We start from the raw sequence: 21,786 nt of genomic DNA on the forward strand, positions 1-21,786 counted from the left end.
GGACTGGAAAGTTAACATCTACTTTAACAAAAAACACACAGTGCACATATAAACCACAAAATTATATATATATATATATATATATATATAAATTAATGCACAAGTATTATAAAACCAACATAAAATCACTACTAAAATCCTGCATGTAGTATTGACTCAACGCCTGCGTAAGGTGAAATATGAATAAAAGAATATAGCCATAAAATTCTGCAGATGGTATTAAATCAATGGCTATATTAGATGAAATACAAAAACAGAGTACAGCCGAATGCATTTCGACAGAGTCTTCTTCAGTGGCCTTGTGACTTAATACAACAGCTAAGTGTGGCTAGCATCTAAAACCAGAGAAGGGGAAAAGAAGGGGGGAACCCCAAAATGCTAGAAAAATATATTTTATTATAATCCAAGCCCAACGCGTTTCAGCCTGTGTGTATTTAGGCCTTCGTCAGGAGAACAACAGCGGTGGTTGTACTAATGAAAGCAGCTTTGCACACAGAAAGACACTTCACACCTTAATAGGCATACACTATAAAAATCTCCCAACAAACAGCTGTTTTTTTAAAAAATCCAGATACACTCACCATTAGTAATTAATGTGCAAATGTATTTTTATCTTTTGCCCATTATAGTGTATTCCTATTAAGTCACAAGTTTCAGTAGTGGTTTTTTGTTGGTTTTATAATATTTGTGCATTAAATGTTTATTTTATTTAGTGTTTTATACGTGCACCTTCACTCCTTTTTGAGCATTCAGATCCAAAAAGCCCTGGACCTGAGTCCTGGCATTTTTGCACTTGCAGTGTGGCTTCTATGAGAGCCAAATGAGACATTCACTTAATGTGTAGCATGCCAGGTATGTATCTTTGCAACTTAAAGAAAAAGCAAGTGAGAGGGGACATAACAGAGATGTAGAAAAGTATGCACGGCATGGAGAAAGTGGACAGAAAAAGGTTTTTCTCCCTCTTGCATAATGCTAGAACTCTCAGACATCCAGCAAAGCCAAATGTTGGAGGATTCAGGGCAGACAAAAGAAAGTGTACTTCTTTACACAGCGCATAGTTAAGCCATGGAATTTTCTTCCACAAGAGGCCACCAAATTGGATGGTTCTGAAAGAGGATTAAACAAATTCGTGGAGGATGAGGCTATCAAAGGCTAATAGCCATGATGGTTTTTTTCTGCCTCCACTGCCTGAATGCCAGTTCCTGGGAATTACAAATGGGGAGAGTGCTCTTGCATTCAGACCTGCTTGAGACATCTGGCTGGCCAGTGTGAGAACAGGATGCTGGATTAGATGGGCCATTGACCTGATCCAGCAGCCAGGCTCTTCTTATGTTCTTAGAATTGGACAGGGGGCAGAAAAGTTATATTCCTCTCTTATCAAACTGTTTTAGAAACCAACAGCATCAGTGAAAAAGAATACTGTGTTATTGGTACCTGTCCTCTTTCAAACTTGTTGGTGCTAGTTTCAGACTTGGTGAGTTTTCTTTCCCCTGTGTCTCCCAGGTCTCCATATATGGTCAAGAACACATTGGCATCCGTTCCGGCACCATAAACATCGCCGGTGAAAATGGTGATCTTGTATGCGTGAACTATCCAAAGCATGGGGGGAAACAACACATTTTAATTTACGCTTTTGGAGTGGTAACCTCAGCGGCAGAAGAAGCATTCTCCTACCGACTTTACTTAAATCATAGCTTGCCATCATTTCTGAATGAACACAGGGAGCTGCTTTGTACTCAGACAATCGGTTCCTCTGGCCTAGTACTGTGACCGGCAGCAACCCTCCAAGTTCTCAAGCAGGGGGTGAGGAACCTCTGGCTTCTCTGGCTCCTTTGGCTCCAAAGATGGCAGGCCATCTTTGACAGATGGGCGCGGCAACCCACCTGTAAATCATATAACATCATTATAACACGATTGACAGGTGGGTTGCATTGCCCGGCTGTCACAATCCCTTGAGTGGCATCCCCAAGCTTGAGAAGCACCATGCCATGGGCTATGCTTTGCAAGCCACTTCGTGCTGCTCCTTTCAACTTCTTATAACAGCTGATGGGCAGTTGGGCGTGTGCCTTCCTCCAGCAAAACAACAATCTGTAGCCTACTTTAAGGTCACAATTGTTCCTTTGAAGCTCCAACCTTACCTGCTCTGTGCTTGACATCATAAATTATGTTGGGTGAGTGGGCACAGCTTCCTCAAAATAGCCTTTTGGGCCAAATGAGGAGGCCTGATGGGCCAAGTTTGTCCCATGGGCCAGAGGTTCCCCACCCCTGACTTTAGGGTTGCCAGGTTCATGGCCTTAGACTGATCCTGTATCTTTAGGAGAAGAGAAAGTCAGCCAAGTGCAGGTGTTCTTGTAACACTGTAATGAGAAAAACCACAAGGTGGAATTCTCCCTTCCCCCTGCACAACTTTTAAAGATACAGAAGACATCTTGGTTGCCAGCCCCAGCCCCCAAGAGCTCTTTTGAATCTTTAAAAGGTCTGCAGGGAGAAGGGAGAATTCCACCTTGTGGTTTTTCTCATTACAGTGTTGCAAGAACACCTGCACTTGGCTGAGTTTCTTTTCTCCTAAAGATACAGGATCAGTCTCAGGCCATGAACCTGGCAACCCTACTTAAGCAACAGTGTTTTCCTGACACTCTTTAACTGGAGACGTTGGGGATTGAACCCAAAACATTCTGCATGCAATGCCTGTTACCTATTGCTACTGAGTTAGAGATGGTTAAGAATCACATGTATTTCTCCAGCTCTGCTTGTTTGTTTGTTTATTATTTGGTTTATATCATGCCCTTTCTCCCAGCAGGAGCCCAGGGCACCAAGTTTTAAGTTCTTTGTAACCCATACATGTTCTGGAAAGAATAGGCATGAGCACTGCAACTTTTTGTTGGAAAAACAAGATTTGCTCAGCGATAAGCACCAGAGCTTGGAAAAGTTACTTTTTTGAACTACAACTCCCATCAGCCCCAGCCAGCATGGCCACTGGATTGGGCTGATGGGAGTTGTAGTTCAAAAAAGTAACTTTTCCAAGCTCTGCACCAAACACATGTCAGCTTCTTTCCCTCAATGCTCTCCACATTGCAGCAACCTTCCTTCAATGGGCTGCAAAGTGCAAGAAAGAACTTTGATACGTAATGAATTGGAAAACCATTTTATTCAGTCTAGTACTCTTTCTTTCAAAAAAAAAAGGGCTTGCTTGAAAGAAATAAGATGAAGCGCAAAGTAAAATTAACTGCTCCGAAATGGGTACTTAGGGAAAAATGAAAAATCATCAATAAAGATGATACTATTATGAAAGCTCATTGTTCAATATTTGATTTGGCTTTAGCACAGCTTGTAAGCACTTGTTTACACTGTCATTCATGCTGAGATGACAATCTCCCTGCCTTAGCTTAATGCACTCTTTTATTTATTTACAAGATCAAGGGTTTAATGTAAGACTCGGGGTTTTGCACATATAACACAGGTACAAACTCAGGCTTGCCATGGAGGCCTGGTCTGCACATGCAGCAGAATGAGGTGGTAGAGCCCTGAACTAACATGAATTATACCTCTCTAGACTGCAAACGTGGGTGGGGATGGGGTGGGGGTGGGGAGTCACATTATTGAATGGTCCCATGAATACAGGAAAAAACTCCATGCAAATAGTATGTGTAGCTGAAATAACTGCATATTGTTCCTGTCTACCCCTACTTCCACTTTCCTTTCCTTCCTGTGTCACCTCCCTTATGTCTGTTTTCTAGATTGCAAGCCTCTTGAGGCAGGGACCCATCCTCTCATTATTTGTAAAGTACCATGTTCACTATGTACATAAATACAAACATAGGCCACATCTGCACCTTGCATTTAAAGCAGTATAAAGGTCCTCAAATGCAAAGATGAACACTAAAGTCAGGATCATTCAGACCATGGTATTCCCAATCTCTATGTATGGATGTGAAAGTTGGACAGTGAAAAAAGCAGATAAGAGAAAAATCAACTCATTTGAAATGTGGTGTTGGAGGAGAGCTTTGTGCATACCATGGACTGCGAAAAAGACAAATAATTGGGTGTTAGAACAAATTAAACCAGAACTATCATTAGAAGCTAAAATGATGAGCCTGAGGTTATCATACTTTGGACGCATAATGAGAAGACCTGATTCACTAGAAAAGACAATAATGCTGGGAAAAACAGAAGGGAGTAGAAAAGGAGGAAGACCAAACAAGAGATGGATTGATTCTGTAAAGGAAGCTACAGACCTGAACTTACAAGATCTGAACAGATGCTACTGGAGGTTGCTGATTCATAGGGTCGCCATAAGTCGTAATCAACCTGAAGGCACATAACAACAATAAATACCACTTTAAACTGTCATGCCTTCCCCCAAAAAACCTGGGAACTGTTGCTACAATTCCCAGAGTTCCCTGGGAAGAAAGATTGACTGTTTGGCCACTCTGGAAGTGTAGCTCTGTGAGGGAAGGACGGGACTCCTTACAACTCTCAGCACCCTTAACAAGTTACAGTTCCCAGAATTCTTTGGGGGAAGCCATGACTGTTTGAAAGTGGTATAATACTGCTTTAAATATATAGTGCAGATGAGGCCATAAATAAATTATATAAAATTAGCATAGGAGGGGTGGGTTGGTCTAGAACATTTATCCCTGCTGTGGTGGTAGTCGGGTGTGTATTTTTGCCAGCAGGAAAGGTCTTTTTATGGGAGCACGCTAAAAATAAAACTCCTGCATTCTGGTGATCTACAGTCCTCTGTACTACCTCAGGATTCTACCAACCTCTTCTGCTGATTGTGCGGATCTGGCCTGAGTGTACACTGAACAGCCAGTCCTAAATCCCTTTAGTGTTGTGGCACCTACCCTTAATGGAATTCCCTCCCCTTAAATATTAGACAGGCACCATCTCTGTTGTCTTTTCAGTGCCTACTGAAGACCTTCCTCTTTCAACAAGCCTTTCAAGTAGAGACCTTATCCCAATCTTAGTCTGTGTTGGAATCGCTTTTTAAGACGTTTTAAAGATGTTTTGTTTTTAAGATGTTTTAAATGTTTCAACTTTTGCAGCCTTAGACTCCTTCTGGGAAGACAGGTGGGATATAAATTTAATTAAATAAACTGTTGGCAATCTGTTGAAGAGTGATGTATAAAAAAAATAAAAATAAAATGTTCACCCATTCATATTTTGTCCTGTGTGTGAATGTCTCACTTCTCTAAAGTCCAGTTTGGATTCTCTTCTTATTCAGTGGTAGTTGTACAGTTGTATGCCAAAGCTGTGTAGGATGCCCCTGAGACACATAAGAACCAGACCCCATGGACCACCTCCAGCTAGGAGTAACAATACTGGTTGTGGAGGACCTTTAGCCTGGATCATTTATAAGGCAACTCCTTCTGTGTTAATCAGAGTCGTAGTAAATGGGGAAAAAAGTGTTGAAGTGGGACAGAAGTTGGAAGTTGACTCACTTTCCAGTGGATCGTCAATTTCTTCGTCAATCTGCTTGAGCGTCCCATCTTTCATGAGCTTTTCAGTAAAGACGTCAGATGGAACCAGTTCCCTCATAATCTCTCCATCGTCTTCTGACCTGGCTAGCCACCTCTCACATGGAAATGTGGTTTTTTCAGAACCCTATTGTGGCAACAGGGGGGAAAAAAAGAGGGGGCAACAAACTTCTGTAATGGAATAACGTCTGTAAATACATAAGAACAGCCTGCTGGTCAAGAACAGAAGAAGAGCGTGCTGACCTAGGTCAACAACCAACTTTTATTTATGTCAGGATGCAGCCCTACCCAGACCTCAAACCTGAGGTCTCCTCAGATGAGGAGGAAGGGGAGCAGGAATCTCTCCACACTGACAATGACACCAAAGAGCCATCAGGTCTGGACATCCCTGCCCTAAGACTGGAGATCCCCACACCAGCGCTCTGGGTTCCCCAGACCACCATACCTCATCTCCCCCAGGGCCACAGGAGCAGAGGTGAGAGGAAGATAGGCAGGAACTTCAGAGCCACCACTGAAGTGCCTAGCTAGCTGCAAGAGGTGGGGAAGGCACATGGAAACACCTGCTCAGATTGGACCCAGGCTGCGAGCCAAGAAGAGGTGGAGCCTTCAGCTCCTGTATAATCCCCAACATTCTGAGCTGCTCCGTTGCTGAAACAACTCTCACTCAAGCTCTACCCTTGCTAGATACTTTAAAACAGGGATGGGGGCCTTTTTCAGCCTGAGGGCCACATTTCATTATGGGCCACCTTCCAGGGGCCATGTGCCGGTGGTGGGTAGAGCGACTGATGTACGTTTTTCCTTTGTACAGCAGTCTAGTTTCTACACTCACTCAGACACTTCTCCCTCAGACTCACTCACCCAGGCAAGCAGGAGGCAGGACCACAGCTGAAGGCCACATTCTAGTCAGGCATAAATCAATTCTCATGAAAAGCCAGTGAAGAGTGGCCTGGGGAGGGGAGGTGGGGCTAGGGAGGTGGTGTGGCCTAGAGAGAGTCCTGAGGGCCAGGCACAGTGGTCTGGAGGGCCACATTTCCCCCCGCTCCCCGGGCCTGAGTTGATTTGTTGTGGCCTGGCCCTCCCACAGCTGCCACTGCAGCACAACCTAAGAACCATCTTGCCCAGCATCCACTTTTTCTGTTTCCAGTTGAGGTGTTTCCTCCCTACTCCATTTGCCACCACAGAACTACCTCAGAATCAACTTGCCCTGAGGGGGGCAAGAAAAGCCTGTCCGATAACCTGAAAGGAGCATGAAAAGAGCAGGAAAGAGCATTTCTTTATGTTACAGAGGGCCACTTGGCCTCCACTAGAACTCAGCCATTTAGTGTTGCTGGTCCCAAGCTGTGGGAGACTCTTCCAGGAGAGATTGGGCAGGCACCCCTGCTTTTGGCGCTGAGGCATCTTTTGAAGACCTTTCTACACCAGCAGGCCTGTGCAGCTGTTAAATTAACCTGTCACTTTAATTATTGTCGGTGTTGTTCTTAGTGGTGTTTCATGTTTTATTGCTGTACACCGTCCTGGTACTTTATGATATGCCAGCGCAGAAATACTTTTACAGGTAAACTCATAAATATATGTAAGCTGTCAATTAGCCTGTGACAAGCATGGAAGACATTTTCAGTAACAGCAATGGCTAAAGTTGTCCGTGAAAGTATACAACAGTCAACAACACCACTTGTAAAGCATCATTAAATAAAATCAAGTTTAAGATATCCAGCTAGCAAACAAGAATTTGCTAGGCTCAGTGCTGACTTAACTGTAATGATTAATACAAAATCAATATCTTGGCAGCACCAGGCTAAAATATGAACATATGAAAAATGCCTTATACTGAGCCAGACCATTAGTCCATCCTGTCTAGCCTTGAGTCTCATTCTCCTCTGGCTGGTAGTGGCTCCTTGGGGCCTTGGGGGAGATGTTTCCTATCATCTGCTACCCGATCTTGATGACTGGAGATTAAGCCTGGGTCCATCTACATATAGGTCATGTGCAGCAGTGTAATGGCAAATGCAGAAGTTTAGGATCCCTTCATGATAGTCATGCCATGCTCCATCACAGCCATGCCCCATTTTCCGCTTTCCCTCATTGGCTTTGCTCTCCCTGTCATCTTGTGAGTCCACCCTCCACTACAACACATACCCCTAGCAGCCAATCAGCATGAAAGGGGAGGCTGTGTGTTAGCTACTGAGAAGAGTCTTCTCAGTGGCTGACTCACCTCCTTTTACTCTGATTGGCTCCAATCAGCATGAAAGGACAAGGACTCTTCTCTTCTCAGGAATATGCTTCATTTCCATACTCATTGGCTCATACATAGGGACCTGGCTGGGACCCTTCTCCCCAAAAAGTAATGGGCCTGCAACTTCCCATGACCCCAGATGATTGCACCCCTGGGCATATGTTCTACCAGTGTGCAATTGCCCTCCCCCTCCCTTTGACCTAGCATCAAGCTTAGGGCCACTGGGGTGAAAGCCAGATCCTAACCATTAGACAGGAGGTGGGGAACCTCAGGACTAGCTTTCAGCATTCTGGACAGCTCCTTGAAAGTTCAGACTAACACCCACATTGGATTCATGGCCCTGCTGATACCAGAGCCACAAGCCTCCACTGCTCAGGCTCAGAGGCCAAATACTATTTAGCCCTGGCCACACCCCATCCCAAAGGCCACACCTTCCTTGAGTGCTTTTGCCTGGATGTGTCCTTGAGCTGTGATAAGGAAGGAGAAGATTTGTGGGTTTGTGTGTTTGTGTGTAGAAACGTCTAACTTTTACATGGCTGGATTGTACAAAGGTAAGAGTCACTTCTGGTGCTCCACCCACTTTTGTATCTGGTATCTGGTGTGTCGCCCTCAGAAGGCTACCTATGAGAGAATATGGCCCTTGGGCAGAAAAAGGTTCCCCACCCCTGCACTAGACAGATGCAATAATGCAATGTCTCTGTAGCCCGGGAATGCCAAAGACCTTCCCATCTCTACAGGTGCTCTTAGAGGATTTGGGGAGTGACTGTAGGCCCCCTCCTTCTCTGATTCAATCCCCAGCATCTTTAGGTAGGGCTGAGAAAGAACCATGTCTCAGACCCTGGAGAGCTGCTGCCAATCAGTGTAGATAATAATGAAATAGATGGGCCGAGGGTCTGACTTAAGATAAGGCAGCTCCATATGATCCTATTACCAGACTCCAAACTTGGGAGTGGCAGCACAGACTTTCCAGGAGAGGAGCCTGTGTCAGCCCACCAACCACCAAAGGGCAAGCCACATTCTGAGGTCATTCAACAGGGCCAGGCTCCATGATCCAAGGGCCCAGTTCCCTTTTAGGCTGTTCAAAACAACCTTTGGTGCCTCTGGGAACTCTTCAGGCCCTACACTAACCTTTCCCAAGCTGGTGCCCTCCAGACATTGTTGGACTACAACTCCCAGCAGCCCAGCTAGCATAATCCAACTAGCATTGTTTTCGTGTTTTAAAATTTGTATATTTGTTTTTATTGTTTTTAATTGCTGTAAACCACCCAGAGAGCTTTGGCTATGGGGTGGTATATAAATAAATAAATAGTCAATTATCAGGAACGATGGGAGCTGTAATCCAAAATGTCTGGAGGGCACTGATTGATGAAGCCTGCCCTACACAGAATCTGAATAACCCCGTGCAGTGGGCTCTCTGTTATCTGGTCCCTTCTGGCATATCTTTCTGTCTGCTGCTCTATGGAAATATAAAATTGCCTTAAGCCAAGTCAACCCATTTGACCAGGCCTTCCAGTTGTTGCTGAACTACAATTCCCATCATCCCAGGCCATTGGCTATGCTTATAGAGGCTTATGGGAGTTGTAATTCAGCAACAACTGGAGGGCCATGGGTCCCCCCTCCTGCATTAGACCATTTTGCATGGCCATTGCTAGCTGGCTGTGACTCTACTAGCCATAATGGCTGTGCTCTGTCTCCACTGTTGGAGGCATTATGCTTCTAAATGCCAGTTTCTGGAAACTGCAGGTGGGTAGAGAGCTGTTCTACTTAGGTCTTGCTTGCGGACTTCCCATTGGGGCATCTGATTGGCTGCTGTGATAACCAGAGCTTGGAAGTAACTAGTTACAAGTAACGAATTACTTGTAATCCATTACTTTTTTGAGTAACGCGTGGGTAATTCCTTTACATTTTGATTGTAATAGACCTAGGAGTAATTTTACAACTTTTGTGGAGTAATTGTAATGTTTCCAGAATTACTTTTGGGCATTACTGGGGGGGAGCAGGGGAAGTCTTCTGCTCCTCTGATTTGTGGATGAAAATCATGTGCCTCAAACTGGGCTTCTGTGCAGTGTCACTCTTTCCTCATGCTCTGTGGATGGGCAGGAGGTGACGAGGGAGGAGACGGAGAGTGAGATGGGGTGGAGTGGAGAAAATAATTATTTTAAAAAATGGATAGTGGTGGTGAAGCATGGAGTGGAGGGAGAAAGGATCCGGAGGTCAAGAACATGGATAAAGGAGGAGAAGGAGGCAGCAGCAGAATGGAGATAATGAACTGTGGAGGTGACAGATGACAATGCGTGTGTTTGTGTGTGTGTGAATACTGTGTTTGCACTTGGCACACAAAGTGGCCTCCACCACCCTCTCTGGCTACTGTGCTGCATTTGCAGTATTTTAACTTTTTTGCATCTCAGGGGAAAATGTTTGCTTGAGTGAGTGTCCCTTAGTTGGTGGCAGGGCAGGGTCCGGGAGGTGGTTAAGTGAGAGAGATTATGCCGGCTGGCTGAGTGGAGGGGGTTGCATTTGGTTTGACGTGCAAAGATCTGAGTAGTGGCCTCAGCCTCCCACCCCACCACCCTTACCAGTGGAGAGACCACCATTGCTATCTTATGAATAAAAATAATATTCATACTACCTCTGTATGTGTTTGTTTATTTTTGTTGTTTTAGGCTACTTAGATGTGCAGCAGCCAAGGCCAGCACCTTGTAGGCATTTTTTTTTAAGTAACTGAAATGTAATTGTAGTGATTACTTTGGTGGAAAAGTAAAGTAATCAGCTACTTTCAGAGCAGTTGTAATTGTAACAGTAATTGCTACTTTTTTGGGCCATGTAACTGTAACTGTAATTTATTACTTTTAAAAAGTAATCTTCCAAGCTCTGGTGATAACAGAATGCTGGACTAAATGGGCCTCTAGCCTGAGCCAGGAGAGCTCTTCTTACATTGTGTTCTTACTCTCCAAAGTCTCAGCCAGTGACTTGCTTCCCGAGATTCCTTTATCCAGAGATGTCAGGGGATGGGTCTGGGGCCTTCTGCATGCAAACTGTGAACTCTACAAGTTATGTCTGAAGACCAAACTAGACATGGCGTTGAATTTAAAGTCCAGGGTTGCTGTTGATGTTTTTTTTTAAAAAAATGTAAATATAATTAAATACTAACAATGGGAGAGTCCTCCATAATGCAAATAACAGCTTCAGAGGAGGGATTTTTCTTAGGGCCACAGCACAGGAGGAAAGGATTGAACTTCCCCTCCACACATGCAGTGATCCGGATAATAATCTTGGACACACACCAGGCTGATGCAACTTCTTTTTTATTGCTGCTGTTTAAACTGCACATTAAATGCAAAGACATGACTTTTACATTTAACGTCACATCTGTTTTGTGTTCCCCAGAAAGCTCATTGCTCTCAGCTCTGGATCAATTCTCCAGCACCCTTTGAGCTCCCAGATGGTGACCACAAGGTACAAATGGTAGCATGTCAGACAGATTTTTGTGAAGGAGGGACTTCTTTTCACCTCCATGCCTTGCTCTGTCAGAACCACCTCATTACTGTCTGTTGGCTACCTTCTTTCTTCCCGGTGCAATCAGAGACAAGAGATCTTATCGAAATGCTCTGATTGGCCAGTCTCCCCTCCCTGTGCAAACTCGGTACAGTGGATGAAATATAATTATGAGATATAATTGGCACGCGCTGCCGTGGCTTTAGTCCTCTGCAGCTAAGTCAGCTTGTCCTCCCCAAACACTTTCAATTTAATCTGACCTCATTTCTCCTCCATGCAGAGCAGAGCTACATGGAGATGCTTCTTAACAATCTAATCAGGTAGCAGGGCTTTTAGCGGCCTTGGCAGTCTGTTACTATCCTGTGGCAGACCGTGATATCCTGCGGATGATGATGGCATGATCATGCCACACTCAGCTTTTCCTCTCCCCACGTGCCTGAATCTAAAAGCTCGGCAAGAATCCCTCTCGCTCTCTCTGCCGCTCAAGTGCACCCAGCCTGCTGCTACGACCGCTCCTCTAGGCTTTCTCATTAGGGAGGTTTTGTCAAAGACTGGTTATGGTTACAAAGCCCAGAAGGAAAAAATGGGCACAGGCAGCCAGCCGCTGTCCACAGGGAGCTATCCAGAGTGCTGATTCTGGTCCATGCATGCCACCATTTCTACAGGCAAAAGATTTGACTGGCTCTTTCACATCCACACAGAAACTGAGCCCAATTCGCTGCTCCTCTGGACTCTGCTTTGTAGCCCAACAGCAGCCCTTCTGGTCTCTAGGCCCTGTATGAGTATTTCCCCCAGCATCCCTTTCTCCTGCTTTTTCTCAGCATCCAGCTTCTCCTGCCCTTCCCTTTCCCCCCTTGGCTGTCTTCCCGCTGCATCCTTCTGCTCCTCAGATCCCTGTCGGCTTCCCTGTAGGCTTCTCGACCTACAGACTACTCTGCCCGTTTCTGTTCAGCCACCTTGCCTCTGTTCCTTATCTCCCCTACCTCCCCGCGTGGTCTCTCCACTTGGCTTCCCAACCTGCAGCCTCATTACAGCAGGGCAAAGGAAGCCAGGGAGAAAGGCACGCAGGGGGACAATCTGGCAGGTGCACAGGGGAGGCCAAAGCACCTTCCAGATAGCAGCCGGGGAATGCCTGCTTCTCTCCAGCGCACAGGGGAAGGCCGTCTTTGTTCTTAGATTTTGCTCCTTTCTGGATTTTGAAGAGTGTGCTGCTGCCATCGCTGCTGGGAAGCAGAGAAACATGAGAAGCTAACAGCACAGAACGTGCCTCCGTGAGATCTCATTAGTTTCAAGGAGGGGAAGGGACAGAAGCTGCTGCAGTTATCTCAGTTATCTTGAGGATGCTGCCTGCTCTGTTCCATCCCCAAGACAGCACTCTGCTTCCCAGTCTGGTGTAATCTTATGATGTAAGCAATGATAAATCAATAGCACAGACAGGCTTAATAACTGGCTTTCTATCAGAATTTGTTTAGTTTTGTGGATGTTTGAATTTTAATTATACCCTATAGTTTTAATGCTGTGTATTTATATGCTGGCCTTTGACCATAATAAATTTACTACTACTATGATGTAAAGAGACATTATGAGGCAAATACTGAAAGATCATATTACCCTGATAAACCCAGTGGATCACTGCGCTCTGCAGGTGAGGGCCTCCTGCAGATACCATCTTATCAGGAGGTCCATTCTGCACAACATAGGAAGTGAACCTTTAGTGTGGTGGCACCTACCCTTTGGAATTCCCTCCCCTTGAATATTAGACAGGCACCATCTCTGTTATCTTTTCAGCGCCTACTGAAGACCTCCCTCTTTCAACAAGCCTTTTAAGTTGAGACCTGATCCCAGTCTGTTTCTGGGCTGGAACTACTTTTTATGATGTTTTGAAAGTTGTTTTTTAAAAGATTTTTTGTTTTATATGTTTTTAAAGATGTTTTGTTTTATTATGTTATAAAGTCTTTTGTTTTTAATATGTTTTACTGCTTTCAGTGTTTTTCCTTGCCTCCCTGGGCTCTTTTTGGGAGCCCAGATGATGATGATGATGATGATGATACTACTACTACTACTAATAATAATAATAATGTTATGTGCCTTCAAGTCGATTATGACTTATGGTAACACTATGAATCAGAGACCTCCAGTAGCATCTGTTATAAACCACCCTGCTCAGATCTTGTAAGTTCAGGTCTGTGGCTTCCTTTATGGAATCAATCCATCTCTTGTTTGGTCTTCCTCTTTTTCTACTCCCTTCTGTTTTCCCAGCATTATTATCTTTTCTAGTGAATCATGTCTTCTTGTTCTGTGTCCAAAGTATGATAACCTTAGTTTCGTCATTTTAGCTTCTAGTAATAGTTCTGGTTTAATTTGTTCTAACACCCAATTATTTGTCTTTTTCACGGTCCATGGTATCTGCAAACCTCTCCTCCAACACCACATTTCAAATGAGTGGATTTTTCTCTTATCTGCTTTTTTCACTGTCCAACTTCCATATCCATACATAGAGATCAGGAATACCATGGTCTGAATGATCCTGACTTTGGTGTTCACTGATACATTTTTGCATTTGAGGACCTTTTCTAGTTCTCTCATAGCTGCCCTCCCCATTCCTAGCCTTCTTCTGATTTCTTGACTATTGTCTCCATTTGGGTTAATGACTGTGCCGAGATATTGATAATCCTTGACAAGTTCAGTGTCCTCATTGTCAACTTTAAAGTTACATAAATCTTCTGTTGTCATTACTTTAGTGTTTTTGACGTTCAGCTGTAGTCCTGCTTTTGTGCTTTCCTCTTTAACATTCATCAGCATTCGTTTCAAATCATTACTGGTTTCTGCTAGTAGTATGGTATCGTCTGCATATCTTAAATTATTGATATTTCTCCCTCCCATTTTCACACCTCCTTCATCTGGGTCCAGTCTCCTTTCCGTATGATATGTTCTGTATATAGATTAAACAAATAGGGTGATAAAAGACACCCCTGTCTCACACCTTTCCCGATGGGGAACCAATCGGTTTCTCCATATTCTGTCCTTACAGTAGCCTCTTGTCCAGAGTATAGGTTGCGCATCAGGACAATCAGATGTTGTGGCACCCCCACACCTCCTTCATTTTGGTCCAATCCCACTGATAATGATAATGATGTATACGTGAATTTACCTTGTAACATTGATGTGGGAGGGGTGGTTTGCAGGGGAGAATGGGGAGGAGGAGAGGGATGAACTATTAGGATCATAAGCAGACAGGACGCTGCCATATACTGAGTCAGACCACTGGTCCATCTAGCTCAGCACTGTCTCTAGTGACAGGCAGTGGCTCTCCAGGGTTTCTCCTACCTGGAGATGCCAGGGATTGAACCTGGGGCCTCCTGCATGCAAAGCAGGCACCCTGCTACTGAGCTATGGCCCCTTCCCCAAACTGTTCTCATGCACGCAACTTTCTGCTATCTTTGATCCATTTTTCTTGAGCCAGGTTTCAAGATTATAAATCCGGCTGATAAAACTGACGCTCCTGTCGAAACCCTGGTCAATCTGTGGAATACGGAAATGACCCGGGCAGTTGACACGATCGCCCTGGTGCGCCCTCTCCTATGCAGAGCTCAAGTGGCTCCATGGTTTACCCCGGAGCTAAGAGTGATGAAGCAAGAAAGGACACGGCTTGAGTGCAAATGGAGGCGAACTCCCGACGGCTGTAATCCTGCACTTGTGAAGGTCTCTACTAAGCTCTATGTGAAGGCGGTGAGGGCAGCGAAGAAGCAGTACTTTGCTGCCTCTATTCAGGCATCTTCTAACTGCCCAGCGGAACTTTATAAAGTTGTTCGGGGACTTTTACACTCTGGTCCTCAGAACGCAATAACACCATCAACAGCCCGCTGTAATGAGTTTGCGAGACACTTCCAAGATAAGATTGCGAACATCCGCCGGGACCTTGAGTCCAACACTGCAGTTGAACCTAATGAGGTGTCCGGAGCACAGTCCTGTCCTGTTTTATTGGATGAATTTCAGTTGGTACAGCTCGAAGATGTGGACAAGGTGCTTGGACAGGTGCGGGCGACCACTTCTGCTCTGGATCCTTGCCCCTCATGGCTAATAAAAGCTAGCAGGAATGGAACAGCCGGATGGGCCAAGGAGGTGATCAATGCCTCTTTACGAGAGGGAGTGGTACCACCCTGCCTGAAACAGGCGGTGGTGAGACCACTCCTTAAAAAACCCTCCTTGGACCCTGAAAACCTTGACAACTATAGACCGGTAGCAAATTGCTAGCCAGCTCCAGGCGCTCTTGGATGAAACTGATTATCTGGATCCATTTCAATCGGGCTTTCGGCCGGGGTTTGGTACAGAAACAGCCTTGGTCGCCCTGTATGATGACCTCTGTCGGGAGAAAGACAGAGGGAGTGTAACTCTGTTGGTTCTCCTTGATCTCTCAGCGGCTTTTGATCCCATCGACCATGGTATCCTTCTGGGGTGACTTGCAGATTTAGGAGTTGGAGGCACTGCTTGGCAGTGGCTGTGCTCCTACCTCGAGAATCGTCTCCAGAAGGTGGTGTTTGGGGAGCATTACTCGAGTCCCTGGGTACTCCAATATGGGGTCCCGCAGGGTTCAGTTCTGTCCCCCATGCTCTTTAATATCTATATGAAGCCGCTGGGTGGGGTCATTAGGAGATTTGGAGTGTGTTTCCAGCAATATGCTGATGATACGCAGCTCTACTTCTCCTTTTCATCTTCTTCAGGTGAGGCTGTTAATGTACTAAACCACTGCCTGGCCGCGATAATGGACTGGATGAAAGCTAATAAACTGAGACTCAATCCTGACAAGACTGAGATGCTGTTGGTGGAGGGGCTCTCTGCCCGGATGGTTGATGTCCGACCTGCCCTAGATGGGGTTACACTCCCCCTAAAGGAGCAGATCCGTAGTTTGGGGGTCTTATTAGATCCGCTCCTGTCACTGGAGGCTCAGGTAGCCTCGGTGGCACGGAATGCGTTCTACCAGCTTCGGCTGGTAGCCCAACTACGACCCTATCTGGACAGGGAGAACCTTGCCACAGTTATCCATGCTCTGGTAACCTCTAGATTGGACTACTGTAATGCACTCTACATAGGGCTACCTTTGAAGACGGTTCGGAAACTTCAGCTGGTGCAGAATGCTGCGGCCAGAGTTCTTACTTGGTCTAAAAAATCTGACCATATAACACCTGTCCTGGCCCAGCTGCACTGGCTACCAATATGTTTCCGGGCCAGATTCAAAGTGTTGGTTCTTACCTATAAAGCCCTTAACGGCATCGGACCGCAATACCTGACGGAACGCCTCTCCCGCTATGTACCTACCCAGTCGCTGCGCTCGACGTCGAAGGCCCTTCTCCGGGTTCCAACGCATAGGGAGGCCCAGAGAGCAATAACTAGAGCTAGGGCCTTCTCAGTGGTGGCCCCCGAATTATGGAACGACCTCCCTGATGAGATACGCCTGGCGCCTTCCTTATTATCTTTTCAGCGCCAGGTAAAGACCTACCTCTTTGCCCAGGCATTTTAAATGTTAAATGTTAAATTTTAAATTTAATCTATTTTAATTTAATTTTTTTCTTAATTTTGTTTTTAAATATGTTTTCATATTGTCTTGTACCCACACCTGTATTTTAATCTGTTTTTATCTTGTTGTACACCGCCCTGAGAGCTTGTCGCTAAAGGGCGGTCTAAAAGTGCAATAAATAATAATAATAATAATAAATAAGCCTTAGAGCAGCCTTTCCCAACCTTTGGGTCCCCAGATGTTGTTGAACTACATCTTCCATCAGTACCAGCCAGCATGGTCAATGGTCAGGAATGATGGGAATTGTAGTCCAGCAACATCTGGGGACCCAAAGGTTGGGAAAGGCTGCCTTAGAGGGTTGTGGCAGGGGGATGACTCATGGTGTATTTACAGGGGGGAAATTGGTAGGTGAGGGACAGTTTAATCACTCTGCTCTGGCCTGTCAAACCTTCTCTGCAAATGGCCCATGTCAGCGCTTGCGTTACATTGGCCTGTAGGTGCCAGTGCATGTTTTTATTCTGTCTGCATCTGGGTCCTGGCATCGCCCACATATGGGCAAATCTCAGTTCACCTCACTCAAGGGTGGTGGTGGGGAATGCCTCCCTACACCTTCCCAGCCTGAGAGCACTGCTCTTCCATTTTCTGCAGATTCTGAGGATGTCTCCCCTGTAGCTTTCCTGCTCCACAGCCAGGCAGGACAATGTGTCTGCAGAATCAGCTATGCGCCCCTTAAGGACTGCAGGCAGCAATCCCTCTTCCTCCAGAAATTTGTCTAATCCCCTTGTAGAGTCATCCATGTTGGCAGCCATCAGTGCATCTTGTGGCTTAACTATGCACTATGCAAAAAAGGTACTTGCTTTTGCTGTCCTGAATCTTGAAACATTCGGCTTCACTGAATAGTATTATGAGAAAGGTCCCTGTTCACTTTCTCCACACCATGCATAATCGCATGCCCCTCTCTTATGTCCTCCCCCTCAGTTGCCTTTCCCTAAACTCAAAAGCCCCATATTTTATAACTTTTCCTCATAGGGGAGTTGCTCCAGCTCCTTGATCATTTTGCTTGCCCTTTTTTTTGCACCTTTTCCAGCAACACAACATCCTTTTTGAGGTGCAGCAGCCAGAACTGTATGCAGTATTCCTAGTTTTGTATATCATTATGATATTGGCAGTTATCTCTTTCTATTGATCTCTAACATGGAACCTTTTTCACAGCTGCCGCATGCTGGGTCAATATCTTCATTGAGCTCTCCAGCACAACCACAAGATCTTTTCTGTGGTTGGCCACTGCCACTTCAGACCCCATTAGTGCATAAGAACATAAGAAGAAGTGGCCCATCTAGTCCAGCATGCCTGAGGAAAGCCTGCTGTCAGGACCTGAGCACAACAGCACTCTCCCCTCCTGTGGTTTCCAGCAACTGGTATTCAGAAGCATACTGCTGCTGACAGTGGAAGTAAAACAAAGCCATTGTGGCTAGTAGCCATTGGTACTAACCATGTGAAGCTGTACATGTGAAGTTAAACTATTTGCCGCCTTCTCAGCTGCAATGAGATTTGAAATAGGGACTTGCTGCCTTGGTTGTCCAATAGTCTTGGGTTCTCCCCTCTGCTGTTGTTGTTTGTTATGTGCCTTCAAGTCGATTATGACTTATGGTGACCCTATGAATCAGCGACCTCCAAGAGCATCTGTCATGAACCACCCTGTTCAGATCTTGTAAGTTCAGGTCTGTGGCTTCCCCCCTCTGCTGTATGAAGCAGAAAAGTTTGGGTGAAGCTGATGCCTGTTGCAAAACATTCAGCTTGACACTCACCTTTCCATTGGGTAAAAGCCTGCGTATCTCCACTCGATCAAGATGCCAGCCAGAATTAATCCCTGAACCGTCATGCCCAATGCGAATCTTTTCAAGAATGTCTCCAATGTCCTCCAACTAAATAAATTAAAGAAGACATTTCAGAACCAACCAAAGCTTTGTAACCTCACTTTCCAGTGCCAAATCCCATTTGTTCCTTTAGTTCAGGTGTGGGGAACCTTTTGCCCATCAGATGCTGTTGGGATAAGCAAAGTTGCATGCTTTTAAAAGGGAGATGTCACTTTTAGCCAGAATATGGGGACACCTCTATGCTTGTTTACTGTGAAGTAACTTCCTGTTGACCAGGTGAATTTTTTCCATTCTCTTTCTCTTTCTTTGTTAAGAGTTGTTCTCTTTTGCATATCTTCCATTAAGCCACAGAAGGGAGGAGCCTCCACAGGTTTCTCTCACAGATGGTCCCAATCATGGACTAAAATCTACTACCTACTTCTGTCTTTTCTCTCCTAGCTAGAGCCTATGTTTGCTGAACATATGAAAGGTTGTAAGTAAACATTTTTAATACTTTTGCCCCGAAGAGGACTCTCTCTGTTGCTTGTATTCAGCTAGTCTGCATGAAGGGAAGGTGGGCTGGTTAATTCTCATTCCGTTTTGCAAGATATATATTCCACTAAGAGACAGAACTACTAAACTGTTTCTATCTCATTTAAGCCCAATAGATGTTGCTGAACTACAACTCCAGTCATCCCCAGTCATTGGCCATGCTTGCTGGGGCTGACGGGAGTTGTAGTTCAGCAACACCTGGAGAGCCAAAGATTCCCCACACCTGCTTTTGTTTGTATCTTGTTTTTCTCAAGTGAATAAAAAGCCGGCAAGCACCCTGGTAGTATCTCAAAATGCAGCCATCTCAGAAGTCTGTGCTAGACATAGTTTCTGTGTTAGCACATCCAGCTAACTGAGGACTTGATTGTAGTTACTGAAGCTTGTGGACTTGGCAAAAAGGGAGTATATGTTAGTAGCTGGAGCTGAAAAATCCAAAGAGAATAATGGCCATTTTAAACATTCAGAGAAAAAAGACACACTTGGCACAGTCCTTTCTGGGCCATAACCACAGCAAGGATGAGGAACCTGTGGTCCTCCTGATGTTATCGGACTACAGCTCCCATCAAAACGTAGCCCTCCTTCAGAATTTGCACTCATCCAAATTTTGCACTGCAGTTCTCCAACCAAACAATGTTTACAAAATGCATATATTGGAGGAAAATGTGCATAAAAGCAAACATATTAATCAAAATAAGATAGAAAAATGCATTATATTAGGAGAAATTGCTTGCAAGAATGTTACATTAGTCAAAATGGGATATAAAATGTGTTTAGTATGAGAAATTTGCACTAAAAGGTTGGTGAATTTTCACCAAGATTTTTTTTAAAAAAAGAATTGCAAATTGCTGCAGAAATGTGGAGAACTGAATTTAAGACTGGAAAAAGGAGAAACTGAGAGAAGTGAAACTGACAGATCTTTCCATCCCTACTTGGTGACAAGCTCTTTGTTCACTTTCTCTTGACTGATTGAGTCTGTTCCATCTATCTCTCCTTTTGAAAATAATTAAAATCCTCTCCATTTATCTGAAAGCATGTAACATTAAAGGAGAGAAATTATTCCCCCCCACCCTTCTGCTCATCCCAAATAAATAGCTTTCTTTTGTTATGTACACCCTGTGGAATTGCTGTATGTGACTTTAAAGACAGGCACAGAATAAACCAACGAGAAACAACAACAAAAAGAGTGTATTTATTGCAGTGCTTTCCACATTGCCAGCAAATCACCTCCTAGAAGTGTAGCTGATAACAGTTTCTTAAACGCTTTTAGGATGCCATCTGCAGAATACAAAGCAGTTCCAGCAGTAAAACTTTTTTTTAAAAGGCAATACGCAGCTCTGGATGATCAGGAATCCCAGAATTGTTTTCAAGGTCTATTGAACTTATTATAGATTCTCACAAGTAGGTGTCAGAATACAACATCTCGCGCTTTCCCCCCTCTCCTCTCCCCACTCACTAGCTGTCTTCTCCCAGTGTAAAAAAACCACAACCAAAGGAGGATTAAACATGCTAAAGGAGATTTCAGAAACAGTTTTGTGTCAGTACAAAGAACCTCAAGGCCACCCTAGAATAAAACATGAAAGAATGACCTGTGAAACTATTTTTAAGTGATCTGGATAAAAGAGCAATTGGCCTAGGTGTCTATTTCTTCATCTTTGTTTTTTGGATGACACAAAGCTGGGATGAACTGCAAGCAATTTAGAGAATGTTATAAAATACAGATATATCACAAATTACAGGCAGGCTGTTTGGTTTGCAAATTAATTAACTAAAGTAAATTCCCTTATACTTTCCCTCTGTCTGATCCCTTCTACGCTCATGGCTGAATAAGACCACATTCACACCATACATTTATTCCATTATTATTCCACTTTAACAAGTTATGGCTTCCCCCAAAGAATCTTGGAAAGTGTAGTTTGCAAACAGTGCTGAGAGTTGATAGGAGACTACTATTCTACTCAGAGAGCTACAATTTCCGGAGTGGTTTAACAGTCAGTCCCTCTTCCCAGAGAACTTTATGAGAGGAACAGGAGTCTCCTAACAGCTCTCAGCACCCTTCTCAAACTTCACTTCCCAGGATTCTTTGGGGGAAGCCTTGACTGTTTAAAGAGGAATAGTGGAATAAATGTATGGTGTGAATGTGGCCTAATTCATCGCTCTGCCCTACACTCTTTCCTTGACATTTGTCCTACAGTCATTACATTTCACTCCTCCCCTCCAAAAAGAAAAAGAAAAGCCAAATTACTGGAAAACATGAATGTTGGTTGCTGACTAAATTATTATGCAAATATATGTAAATGTAATTTACAGGATAATTCTGAGACCAGAGTCATCAGATCATTTATTTGGATGGGGAGGGGAGAGTAGCTACAGCATCTTTGATGTTACCTCAACAATGAACTGATTCACGGAGTCCCTCTCAAAGAACATCCTTCGCTCCCTTTTGTTTTGGCACAAGGATTTCTGTCGAGTGCAGACCCCATCAGCTCCATACAGGACAATGAAGACATCCGCATCAGTGCCAGCTCCAAAAATGTCACTTGTGCAAACAGTGACCTCATAGGGAACAACTACACCAGGTGAAGAAGGAAAAAAGATACAGATCAAGAAAAATGAGGCATGGCCATCTCCTCCAAACCATTATTGTTATCGTTATTG

At 44.6% G+C, this 21,786-nt stretch overlaps 1 protein-coding gene across 1 annotated transcript in view; it reads right to left on the reverse strand.

Moving 5' to 3' along the window:
• LOXHD1 (lipoxygenase homology PLAT domains 1) overlaps nucleotides 1-21,786 on the reverse strand; it is a 225,390-nt gene that overhangs the window by 69,962 nt on the left and 133,642 nt on the right. The window contains exons 26-29 of the mRNA XM_061636319.1: nucleotides 21,517-21,698; nucleotides 18,532-18,648; nucleotides 5,445-5,607; nucleotides 1,435-1,589 (exon numbers count right to left, since the gene is read on the reverse strand). Of these exons, the coding sequence (XP_061492303.1) occupies nucleotides 1,435-1,589; nucleotides 5,445-5,607; nucleotides 18,532-18,648; nucleotides 21,517-21,698 (617 nt within the window). The remainder of the gene's footprint in view (nucleotides 1-1,434; nucleotides 1,590-5,444; nucleotides 5,608-18,531; nucleotides 18,649-21,516; nucleotides 21,699-21,786) is intronic.

The sequence above is a fragment of the Rhineura floridana genome, chromosome 1, assembly GCF_030035675.1.
Source record: "Rhineura floridana isolate rRhiFlo1 chromosome 1, rRhiFlo1.hap2, whole genome shotgun sequence".
NCBI classification, from domain to species: Eukaryota; Metazoa; Chordata; class Lepidosauria; order Squamata; family Rhineuridae; genus Rhineura; species Rhineura floridana.